General features: G+C 41.4%; 1 protein-coding gene across 1 annotated transcript in view; it reads left to right on the top strand.

Moving 5' to 3' along the window:
- The window catches only part of MTNR1A (melatonin receptor 1A), a 39597-nt gene extending 27776 nt beyond the window's left edge, over positions 1-11821 (top strand). Inside the window, exon 2 of the mRNA XM_007099022.2 lies at positions 10956-11821. Within this exon, the coding sequence (XP_007099084.2) occupies positions 10956-11821 (866 nt within the window). The remainder of the gene's footprint in view (positions 1-10955) is intronic.
- The last annotated feature ends 679 nt before the right edge of the window (positions 11822-12500 follow it).

The following is a 12500-nucleotide window of genomic DNA, read 5'->3' as shown; positions in this document are numbered from 1 at the left end:
GTAACAAACAACCCAGAGACCAGCCTGCCATAGTAATGGGCTCCCCCCGCCAGCATTTTGAAGAGGGTCCACATAAGCAAAAGAATTCTCCGCAGGTTACATCATTGCACAGATTTAATTGTTACCAAATTAGGAACAAGATAGCTAGAGTAGAAACATGTTGATGAGGACAAACTCAAGGCCCAAACTTTATACAGTGTTAGGGAGAGAGATTTCTTGCCTGTCAGGTGACTCAAACTTTCCTTCTCAAAGTTTCCCACATTGGCATTTCTGCCTCAATTGGGATGCTTGGTTTTCCTGTGGCTTTAATCACAGGGTGTGGCAAAACCAAGGCACCGCAGGGGAGCTCCTGCATTGCAGACACACACACATCACTGCTCCTACTGTGTGGTAACAACCCAGTTTTCCCTTGAAAATCAGGATTAATCACCCCCTTCAGGACGGTCTATTGATTCCCTGGGAGGAGGACCCCAAAGCAGCCAGGTGGCAGTCTCAACGTCCAGTTTGGGGAAACCAATGTTACGTCTCTTGGTGGAGCATTCTTCTCTTGGGAGCTAAGACTTGAGAACAGAACCTATAGTTGTGAGGGCAGGAAGCAACTATTTTGCTAGGGTATCACTAGGATAATTATGTGAAGAAAAATGACCATTTCCACCCTTGATTTTCTGATCCATGAATCCAGTCACTGATTTAGAACACACACTACACCCTGGGGGACACCCTAGGCTCATCCAGCTGGGGCTGGAACTAAACCTTCACAAGGCATTCTACCGCAATGCCTTGCTTCATTTGCTGTAAATTGAGTTCCTCCATCAGAAGCAGTGTTTTTACCATAAACAAAGACAAAGGTATCTTGTAAGTCTATGAATGTCAGCTTGGTGGAAGAATTAAGGGTACAAAAGGCAAATCCAGATCCAGAATATGCTCCTATTCCACTGTGAACAAAGTACCTCCCCTTTGATGATGGCAGTGGTCCAATGTAATCAATCTACCGCTATTGTCTGGCTGATATTCTTGGGGAATGGTGCCATATCAGTGTTGGTCTCTGCCGTTTACAGGTTGCTGACACACCAGGTCAGCAGTGGCTATAACCAGGTCATTTTAATGAGGAGTACTCTATGTTGGTGGGCCCATTAATAACTTCTGTTTCCGGTGCATAACTTTGTGAGCCTAGTGGTCAGGGACAGTGGTGGCTGAACGAAGATCAATGTACACAGGCTGTGTCATTAAGATCCTCTTCTAGACAAAAGAAAGCCAGAATAGCCATACTTATATCAGACAATCTAGACTTTAAAATAAAGACTGTAATAAGAGATGAAGAAGGGCATTGTATGATAACTAAGGGGTCTATCCACCCATAAGACCTAACAATTGTAAACATTTATGTGCCAAATGTGAAAGCACTCAAATATATAAATCAATTAATTACAAACAAAAAGAAACTCATTGATAATAATACCATAACAGTAGGAGACTTCAACACCCCACTTACAGCAATAGATCATCTAAACAGAAAATCAACAAGGAAACAACGGCTTTGAATGACACACTGGACCAGATGGACTTAACAGATACATTCAGAACATTTCATCCTAAAGCAGCAAAACATACATTCTTCTCCAGTGCACATGGAACGTTGTCCAGATTAGATCACATACTTGGACACAAATCAGCTGTCATCAAGTACAAAAAGATAGAGATCATACCGTGCATATTTTCAGACCATAATGTTATGACACTCAAAATCAACCACAAGAAAAAATTTGGAAAGATAACAAATAGTTGGAGACTAAAGAACATCCTACTAAAGAATGAATGGGCTAACCAAGAAGTTAAAGAGGAAATTAAAAAGTACATGGAAGCCAACGAAAATGATAACACCATAGCCCAAAACCTTTGGGATGCAGCAAAAGCAGTCATAAGAGTGAAGTATGTAGCAATCCAGGCTTACCTAAAGAAGGAAGAAAGGTCTCAGATACACAACCTAACCTTACACCTTAAAGAACTGGAAAAAGAACAGCAAATAAAACCCAAAACCAGCTGAAGTCAGGAAATAATAGAGATTAGAGCAGAAATCAAGGCTATTGAAACAAACAAACAAAAAAAAAAATCACCCAAAAAACAGATCAATGAAACCAGGAGCTGGTTCTTTGAAAGAATTAACAATTGATAAACCACTAGCCAGTATGATCAAAAAGAACAAGGAGAGGACCCAAATAAATAAAATCAAGAATGAAAGAGGAGAGATCACAACCACAACAGCAGAAATACAAACAATAATAAGAGAATATTATGAGAAATTATACGCTAATAAAATGGGCAATCTGGAAGAAATGGACAAATTCCTAGAAACATATAAACTACCAAAACTGAAACAGGAAGAAATAGAAAATTTGAACAGACCCATAACTAGTAAAGAAATGGAATCAGTAATCAAAAATCTGCCAAAAAACGAGTCTAGGGCCAGATGGCTTTCCAGGAGAATTCTAGCAAACATTTAAGGAAGAGTTAACACCTATTCTCTTGAAGTTGTTCCAAAAAATAGAAACAGAAGGAAAACTTCCAAACTCTTTCTATGAAGCCAACATTACCTTGATTCCAAAACAAGATGAAGACCCCACTAAAAAGGAGAACTATAGACCAATTTTCCTGATGAATATGGATGCAAAAATCCTCAACAAAATATTAGACAACTGGATCCAACAATACATTAAAAAATTATTCAAAAATTATCCCACAAGCAAGTGGGATTTATACCTGGATGCAGAGCTGGTTCAGAATCCACAAAACAATCGATGTGATTCATCACATCAATATAAGAAAGGACAAGAACCACATGATCCTCTCAACAGATGCACAGAAAGCATTTGACAAAATATAGCATCCCTTCTTGATAAAAACCCTCAAGAAAGAAGGGATAGAAGGATCATACCTCAAGATCATAAAAGCCATATATCAAAGACCCACTGCTAATATCATCCTCAATGGAGAAAAACTGAGAGCTTTCCGCCTAAGGTCAGGAAGAAGATAGGGATGTCCACTCTCGCCACTGTTATTCAACATAGTATTGGAAGTCTTGGCCTCTGCAATCAGACAACACAAAGAAATAAAAGGCACCCAAATTACTCTTCACAGATGACATGATCTCTATATGGGCAACCTAGAAGATTTCACGAAAAAAAACTGCCAGAACTGATCCATGAATTCAGCAAAGTTGCAGGATACAAAATCAATACACAGAAATCAGTTGCATTCCTATATGCCAATAATGAAGCAACAAAAAGTGAAATCAAGGAATTGATCCCATTTTCAATTGCACTAAAAACCATAAAATACCTAGGAATAAATCTAACCAAAGAGGTGAAAAATCTAAAATTGAAAACTATAGAAATCTTATGAAAGAAATTGAAGAAGACACAAAAAAATTGAAAAATATTCTCTGCTCCTGGATAGGAAGAACAAGTCTTGTTACAATGTCAATACTACCCAAAGCAGTCTACATATTCAATGCAATACCTATCAAAATAACACCAGCATTCTTCCAGAGCTAGAACAAACAATCCTAAAATTTGTATGGAACCAGAAAAGACTGCTAATAGCCAAAGCAATCTTGATAAAGAAAACCAAAGCTGGAGTCATCACAATTCCAGACTTCAAACTGTATTACAAAGCTGTAATCATCAAGACAGTATGGTACTGGCACAAAAACAGACACTCAGATCAATGGAACAGAATAGAGAACCCAGAAATGGACCCACAAACGTATGGCCAACTAATCTTTGACAAAGCAGGAAAGAATATTCAATGGAATAAACACAGTCTAGTGGTGCTGGGAAAATTGGACAGCGACATGCAGAAGAATGAACCTGGACCACTTTCTTACACCATACACAAAAATTAACTCAAAATGGATGAAAGATCTAAATGTAAGACAGGAAGCCATCAAAATCCTAGAGGAAAAAACAGGCAAAAACCTCTTTGACCTTGGCCACAGCAACTTCTTACTCAACATGTCTCCAGAGGCAAGGGAAACAAAAACAAAAATGAACTACTGGGACCTCATCAAAATAAAAAGCTTCTACACAGGGAAGGAAACAATCAGCAAAACTAAAAGGCAACCGACAGAATGGGAGAAGATATTTGCAAATGACATATTAGATAAAGGGTTAGTATCCCAAATCTATAGAGAATTTATCAATCTCAATACCCAAAAAACAAATAATCCAGGGAAGAAATGGGCAAAAGGCATGAATAGACACTTCTCCAAAGAAGACATCTGCATGGCCAACCAAGCCATGAAAAAATGCTCCACGTCACTCATCATCAGGGAAATACAAATTAAAGCCACAATGAGATACCACCTCATACCTGTCAGAACAGCCAACATTAACAACTCAGGCAACCACAGATGTTGGCAAGGATGTGGAGAAAGAGGATCTCTTTTGCACTGCTGGTGGGAATGCAAGTTGGTGCAGCCACTCTGGAAAACAGTATGGAGGTTCCTCAAAACATTAAAAGATTCACCCTATGACCCAGCAATTGCACTAGTAGGTATTCATCCAAGGGATACAGGTGTGCTGTTTTGAAGGGGCACATGCACCCCAATGTTTATAGCAGCCCTATCGACAACAGCCAAAGTATGGAAAGAGCCGAAATGTTCATCGACGAATGAATGGATAAAGAAGGTGTGGAATATGTATACAATGGAGTATTACTCAGCAGTGAAAAAGAATGAAATCTTGCCATTTGCAACTACATGGATGGAACTAGAGGGTATTATGCTAAGTGAAATTAGTAAGTCAGAGAAAGACAAATATCTTATGACTTCACTCATTTGAGGACTTGAAGAGACAAAACAGATGAACATAAGGGAAGGGAAAGAAAAATAATATAAAAACAGGGAAGGGGACAAAACATGAGAGACTCTTAAATACGGAGAACAAAGAGAGGGTTCCTGGAGGGATTGTGGGAGGCGGGATGGGCTTGGGTAAGGGGCATTAAGGAATCTACTCCTGAAATCATTGTTGCACTATATGCTAACTAACTTGGATGTAAATTTAAAAAATAAATTAAAAAAAAAAAAAGATCCTCTTCTGGCTAAAAACAAAAGAAAAACCCCCCAAAACAAACAAAAACAAACAAACAAAATACCCCAGATCCTCTTCTGCTGAGATTGCTTTCTGGTGAGTTTTGTATGGGACACACGTATCTTCATACTCATTGCCCATTCTGAGAGGCCTGTGTTCCTACTCTTTCTCCGGCTTCCTGTGTTACCAGTTTTCTAAACCTGTTCCTTCCAGTCCTTGAGCATCTCGCTATACCATTAGCCACTGTCTATGAATCAGGGTAAGTGTGTGCCTGGGGCCATCTCTGTTTCCAGGCAAAATCAACAAGCAGTTTGAAGTTCTGTTCAAAGTTCTATTCACTGGGTATAGTTGGCCTGTATAGTTGGCTGCAACATCCAATTTGGGACAGGACTAGCATGTCACGAGAAACCATCAGTAAAGCATGCCAGGAGTTTTTTCCTTCCTTATTAACTGACCACAGGGGACTCCTCATGAGGCCATAGGTGGAGGCTGTGAAAAGGGGGGCAATGTGGTAGGAATGTGGGCCACAGGCATCTGTGACACTTGCTCATGAAATTTCCTTGTGCCCTCAATACATGCTTGGGCCAGATTTTGTCTACACCACTTCTGTTCTATACGGTGCATGCCAACTTGATTGATTTTAGTAGGTCAGACAATACGAAGTCCATAAGAGATTTTTCAGATCACACGGTCACTTGGTCATCTGTGGTCAAGTTTTCAGACTCTGCTAATGCTGAGGAGCAAGCCAATGACTGTTTCTCTAAAGGGGAATTCTAGTCTGCAAAGGAAGGCATAGATTTGTCACAAAATGTTGAGTCTATGGTTATAAGTCACTCCTGTAGGCCTGGTAAGGGAGCCTTACATCTCCAGATCTACAACAAACAATTCAAACACCGGTGGATCATATGAGTCCAATGGTAGAATAGCTTTCAGAGACTTTTCTTATTCTCGGCTCTACTCGAAACTGCCTGCTTTTTGGGTTACTCAGTAAACGGATTGGTGTAGCGTGTCAAAATTAGGGGTGTGTGTGTGTGTGTGTGTGTGTGTGTGGGTATTTAGTGGTAGGAGGGTGATGCACCAACTTGTTCTTCACCTTGGAAGATGAATACAGGTGATAATTTAAATAACTCTTTTGCCACTGCATGCCATGAACTACCAGGGTCCTCCTTGCTCCCGGAAATAAGGTTTTTAATGCCTTTAAATCTAATGCCATTAGAGAATTAGATCCAGGCCGCTAAGAACCAACACAGAGAAACCCTCCTTAAAGTTTCTCGGTCTACTTCTAGTACCAAATTAAAAAAAATTTTTTTTCAACTTTTTAAATTTATTTTTGGGACAGAGAGAGACAGAGCATGAACGGGGGAGGGGCAGAGAGAGAGGGAGACACAGAATCGGAAACAGGCTCTAGGCTCCGAGCCATCAGCCCAGAGCCTGACGCGGGGCTCGAACTCACAGACCGCGAGATCCTGACCTGGCTGAAGTCGGACGCTTAACCGACTGCGCCACCCAGGCGCCCCTAGTACCAAATTTTGTATCAGTCAGGGTTCAATCAATCTGAGAAACAAAATGAGTAGAGCAATTATGGGAGCTGATTAAACAATTCAGTTGAAGCTGTTGCTTCTGTGTCTGATGCCGGGGCCTTGTATTAGCCAGGGTTCGTCAGAGAAACGGAGCCAACAGAATATATATATTCTAGTAGTAAGTTCAATGTATTCTATTCAGAGAATAATATGTTCTCTAAATAGCAGTAGGCCATAGGATATATACAATAAATAACAGAATATTCTATTAGTATGTTAGTATATATTCTTTTTAGAATAGTATATTCTATTAGTTTATTAATAGATCTATTTTATTAATATGTTATATACCCTAGAACATTATATTGGCTTACTGTATTTATTATCAAGAACTGGCTTTCTTGACTGTGGAGGCTGAGAAGTCCCTCAGTCTACCATCTATAAGCTGGAGACCCAGGAGAGCTGGTGTAGTTCTGGTCTGAATCCCAAGACCCGAGAGCACCTGTACTGTCATCCCATTCTACAGACTGAGAAGACTGATGTTCCAGCCTAAGGAGGCAGGCTGAGAGACTGAGTTTCCCTTTCCTTCAACTTTTCTGTGTTAGGCCCTTACTGGATTGGCTGACACCCGAGGACCTCTGCTCTACCAGGTCTGTTCATTCAAATGCTAATTTCCTCTGGAACCACCCTTCCAGACACACCCACAAGTGATGTTTAACCAGCTCCCTGAGCATCCTCTGACCCTGGTCGTGCTGACACATCAAATTAGCCTTCAGGAGCCTAGAGTCTATAGATAAGGCACCTGAGAAGAAAAGATGGATGTCAAGAGGGAAAGCAAGGGCAAACGAGATCGTTGGAGGAAGGGCTGGAACCCAGGAGGACGGACTGAACTCTTGTCAGTCTCCCTTTCTCCAAGCCAGGCTGGAGCTCCGAGAAGGAGCAGGAGACGCTGTGGGCCCCCTGCATCGGCGACCCGCACTGCAGGCCGGGGACAGGAGTGAGAGGGCCAGAGACCCCACAGTGCCTGGGGCCGTACGCCCGCCTGGAAGCGCACAGAGGACTCGACTGCTGCTTCGCTTCCACCTTTTACCCCTCATGCAATGGTCTCTGCCGGGGAACAGAAAACCCTGAAGCTCTGCATGCAAATGCCCTTTCAGCTTAGTCCATATAAGATACACCCACTCTGCATTTTGTGTCAAGACACAACTCTGCGCCAGGCCCTGTCGTAGGGGGAGAAAGATGTGTAAGGTGGGCGCCGCCCTCATGGACTTAACAGCTTGAGCTGTGGGAAGATGGTAAGAAGAAAAGTACTTATAAATAGAAAGGCGATGACCCCTTGCTCTGGCCATTCCCAGAGGGAAGTCCCCGGACTCGTGCTGAAGGAGGCGGTTCAGACAAGGCAACTCTTCAGCTGTCTGCTATCTGATCTTATTCACATCCGTGCCACATTTCACTTACAATTTAAGGTTTTATTCACCAGAATGATTGCTCAGCACTTTATAGTTTGCCTGTGTCTTTAATCATCGTGAGGCTGTTTGCGGTATCTTCTTGCTACCGGTGCAGAGACCCGTAACTGCCTTCCCCTCATTCTGGTTCTAAGATGCTTTTTTAGAATTATGCCTAAAGAGGCTCTAAGCCAGGGCCTGCCTGGCCAGAGGGCCCATTACCCAACCCTCACCTACTTCTAGCCACAGGAACTCTCTTAGGGAAATGCACCGAGCGACATTAACAAATCAACAGCGCCGTGGCAATCTTGCGTTCATGGTGGGACTTCTTCCGATTGAATTCCCCGTTTCTCAGCTTTCCTCACCTCTAAAAAGTAGCAATTATCCTGCATGATCACTAGTGTTCCTCCCCATCTTAACATCCCCTGAGTCTACAGTTCCTCTGGGGCAAGGGCTGGACGTAAATCCAACCGAAGAGGAATTGCTAGCCTTTCACAGGACTTACTTGAAATTTCATAACGCGTTGTTGTGCTGGTTGTACAGAGGGTTGGGTGTCTGCAAAAATGGAGAGATGGCGGTCTATCTGGACACACACAGGGCTGAGATGAAATAGGTGATCTTATAATGTGGATGATCATGATTAAGTTAATTACTCTTACCTTATCATTCTTCTCCCCAACACACACACCCTCTACGCACACATTGCAGATGTGATAAAGCTTCCAGCTGAGACACTATTAGCCACATCTACAAAGAGCCTATGGCTTAATTGTTTTTTTCTCCCAACTCTGGTAAAATGGGATTAGTTCAAAGAAAACTAAACAAATGATTTAATTAATGTAACGACTTAAAAAAAGAAGCCTAATTGCTGCGAACTACATGGGGCAGAGGATGAATGCTATGAAACAAACCTGTGACACGGTTGATGATCTCAGTTTTAGGCTCTTGAAAAATAAATCTATTTATGGCCATTTGTCATCATGACGTTTTAGGTAAAAATGTACTGCTTCGATGACAAGTTGTAGCTGAATTTCACATATGGTACATATTTTTAAAGTATTACCCACTTTGAGTTAAAAATTCATTAAAACATGCCCACGTTGGAATTTACATATTTCACTGGCGATTGGAATTGTTCTGTGGGGAGACATAAATTTGTTTTGATTGCTTTAATTTGGCCTCGTATAGCCAGCTTTTGAAGAAGTTGTATTTACAACAATTTATCTGAAATTCCTACTTAAATGGCAAATCCATGAGTTTTTTTTTTGTTTTTTTTGTTTTTTTTTTTTTTAGCCACAACTGTTTTACTTCACTTCTTTGCAATTTTTAGAGGACTGTGAAATAAAATTAACCAGACAGGAACTTCCCCTACAAAGGTGATTTTATTTCAGGTATTGGGAGATGACAATTTAATATCTGCCATCAAGCATTTGAACAAGAAGTCCCAAGTGGGTACTATTCTAGATGCATTTATGAGGTGGACACACTTTTAGGGTACTACAGTCTGGAAATATGGCAAAGTGAAGTGCACAAATATAATAAAATGCAAAACATAAGGTCACTCTGCCTGGAATGTTCCTCCCCGCTTCTCTCATGCTCACTGCATTCCTTTTCTGTACGTATTGTACTCTTTCTATCTTATTTTTCTAAGCTTAAGGATTATAGGATCACTGTCTGTACATTTCTGTTTCTGCACCACCTATTAAATGCATTCGGTGAGGTATTATTGAACGAAATTTATCATAAGTTAATCCAAATTAAATGTGGCATAAAAATGTGATTTAGACGCCTTCAAGAGAGGAAGGTTTTCCCCATAGTTGGGCAAATAAGTAAAGGCTCTGGGCATTTCTATCAAAAATGGGTTTGGAAAAATGGGTACCATTTTAAAAATGAGAGAGCGGAGCCATTCAAGGCAGAAAGAAGAGTAAGAAACAAAGACAAAATGAGCCACCAAAGTAAAGAACATCCTTGCAGAGTATCTTCTAAAATTTGACTACTAGAGTTCCTTGTTTTTAGACTTTAAAATGTGTTGCGTTATGAACATAGAAAATATTTAGGGTTTAATTTTTAGACCTTAAGTTCTTTATGAAACCTACAAGTATTCCTCCCTTTTCCTTTGGATTGAGGTGAGTGTTGTAGAATGCCAACATTTGTGGAGCGCTTATCACGTGACAAATTCTGCTTGGTACTTGACACAGACTGTCTCAATTCGCGCTCATCATCCCCTTATGAAGAAGGTACTATCATTATCCCCATCTTAGAGAAGAGGAAGTCGACATCTGGTGAGATGATGATACTTGCCTCAGGGAGACAGCTAGCAAGGGGTGAAGTCAATATTCTAACCCAGACAGTTGATGAAAGAACCCTTTTCCTCTTAACTGTTACACTATGGCCAAGGATTTATTGCTCCCCAAGAACAGGAGTCAGAGGCAGCCTTTGAGGGTGGCTGGAGAGTTAGAGGGACAGAAAGCTCAGAACTTAGAGAAGTCACACGTCACTTGGGAAAATGTGGGACATGAGGTTTCTCAGGTCATGTAGAATATTCCAGAACAAAATACGTAACACGAGTATACTGAACTCGAGTTTTTTGTTTTGTTTTGTTTTGTTTTTAATTACAAGAGAAACCAAATGGTTTGAAGAACATCAGTTTCTGACATGGAATATGCCTCGTTTTAGGGACGTGGGAACTTGTGAACAGCAGAACTGATTTGACCCAGGGCAATGGTGGGCTTACTTCCGGGTGAAGATGGCCTCCGTTTCATTTATCATGCGGCAGCAGCCGTGATGCCCGGTTAGCTGAGTTGTAAGAAGAGCTCTTTGAGCACAAAGAACTGTGAAAGAAAACCCCTGCAATCCGCACAAGATCGGTAACAACCTGTATTTTCTAAACCTTTCTCTTTTAGGAAATCTATTCGTGGTGAGCCTGGCAGTTGCAGACCTGGTGGTAGCCGTGTATCCATACCCCTTGGTGCTGATATCTATATTTAACAACGGGTGGAATCTGGGCCATCTGCACTGCCAAATTAGCGGGTTCCTGATGGGCTTGAGTGTCATTGGCTCAATATTCAATATCACTGGAATTGCCATCAACCGCTATTGCTACATCTGCCACAGCCTCAAGTACAACAAGCTGTACAGTAACAGGAATTCCCTCTGCTGCGTGTTCCTGATATGGATGCTGACCCTCGTGGCGATCGTGCCCAACTTGCGTACCGGCACCCTGCAGTACGACCCGAGGATCTACTCCTGCACGTTTACGCAGTCTGTCAGCTCAGCATACACAATCGCGGTAGTGGTCTTTCATTTCCTCGTTCCTATGACCATAGTCATCTTCTGCTACCTGAGAATATGGATCCTGGTTCTTCGGGTCAGGCAGAGGGTGAAACCTGACAGTAAACCCAAGATGAAACCACAGGACTTCAGGAACTTTGTCACCATGTTTGTGGTTTTTGTACTTTTTGCCATTTGCTGGGCTCCTCTCAACTTTATTGGTCTTGCCGTGGCTTCCGACCCCGCCAGCATGGTACCCAGGATCCCAGAGTGGCTATTTGTGGCGAGTTACTATATGGCATATTTCAACAGCTGCCTCAATGCAATTATTTATGGGCTCCTGAACCAAAATTTCAGAAAGGAATACAGAAGAATTATAGTCTCACTGTGTACAGCCAGAATGTTCTCTGTGTGTCGTCCTAATGACACAGATAGGGTTAAATGCAAACCCTCTCCGTTAGTGACCAACAAGAACCTAGTAAAAGTGGAGTCTGTTTAAAACACAAAGCATTGCTGACAAGGTATACACACTTCTCAAGGTCTTACTCATTTTCGTGGTTGCCTCCCTCTTGACAGATGCCTAGAAGCACAGGGTAGTCGAGAAAACTTGCACTCTTAGGAGGTTGTCTCTAGTTTATGAGCTCTGTGGGTTCAGCCTTTTGAATCAGTCTCTAATTCTGCTTATGAAGAGAAATACAGAACGTAAGAGTTATATGTTAATCGGAGAATATGGTTCAGGGACAGAGGCGTGGGCGGGCAATGATTTTAAATAAAAATGCTAAATGTATTCACGTGGAGAAACAGTGTGCAAACTTTTATTGCAAATGGGTGTCATAAAGCATTTGCTTTTTTCCTCCACTTTTTGAAGCTTTCTTGGAGGAAAACAAATGATGTGTCGTAGTCATAAACAAGCAAATGGAACAACAAGAGAGAAGTGGGATGATTGATTCATTACACAGCGACAGGCTGAAAATAAATCAGAGAATAACAACACATCAGCAACAAACCACAGCAAAGTTTTCACTTGGCACTGGTAGCATTGGGTGACTATAGTCATGATTCTAAATGCGGTCTCTTTCTCTCGAGTGTTGCATGTTCAACTAGATAAAGCATGGACTATATGACAGAGCTCTTTTTCAGATCTCAATAACCACAGTATCTGAAAGCAATAGCGAAAT

Source organism: Panthera tigris, chromosome B1, assembly GCF_018350195.1.
Source record: "Panthera tigris isolate Pti1 chromosome B1, P.tigris_Pti1_mat1.1, whole genome shotgun sequence".
NCBI lineage: Eukaryota > Metazoa > Chordata > Mammalia > Carnivora > Felidae > Panthera > Panthera tigris.
The sequence above is the reverse complement of the archived record's forward strand: the minus strand, read 5'-3'. Positions and strand labels throughout refer to the sequence as shown.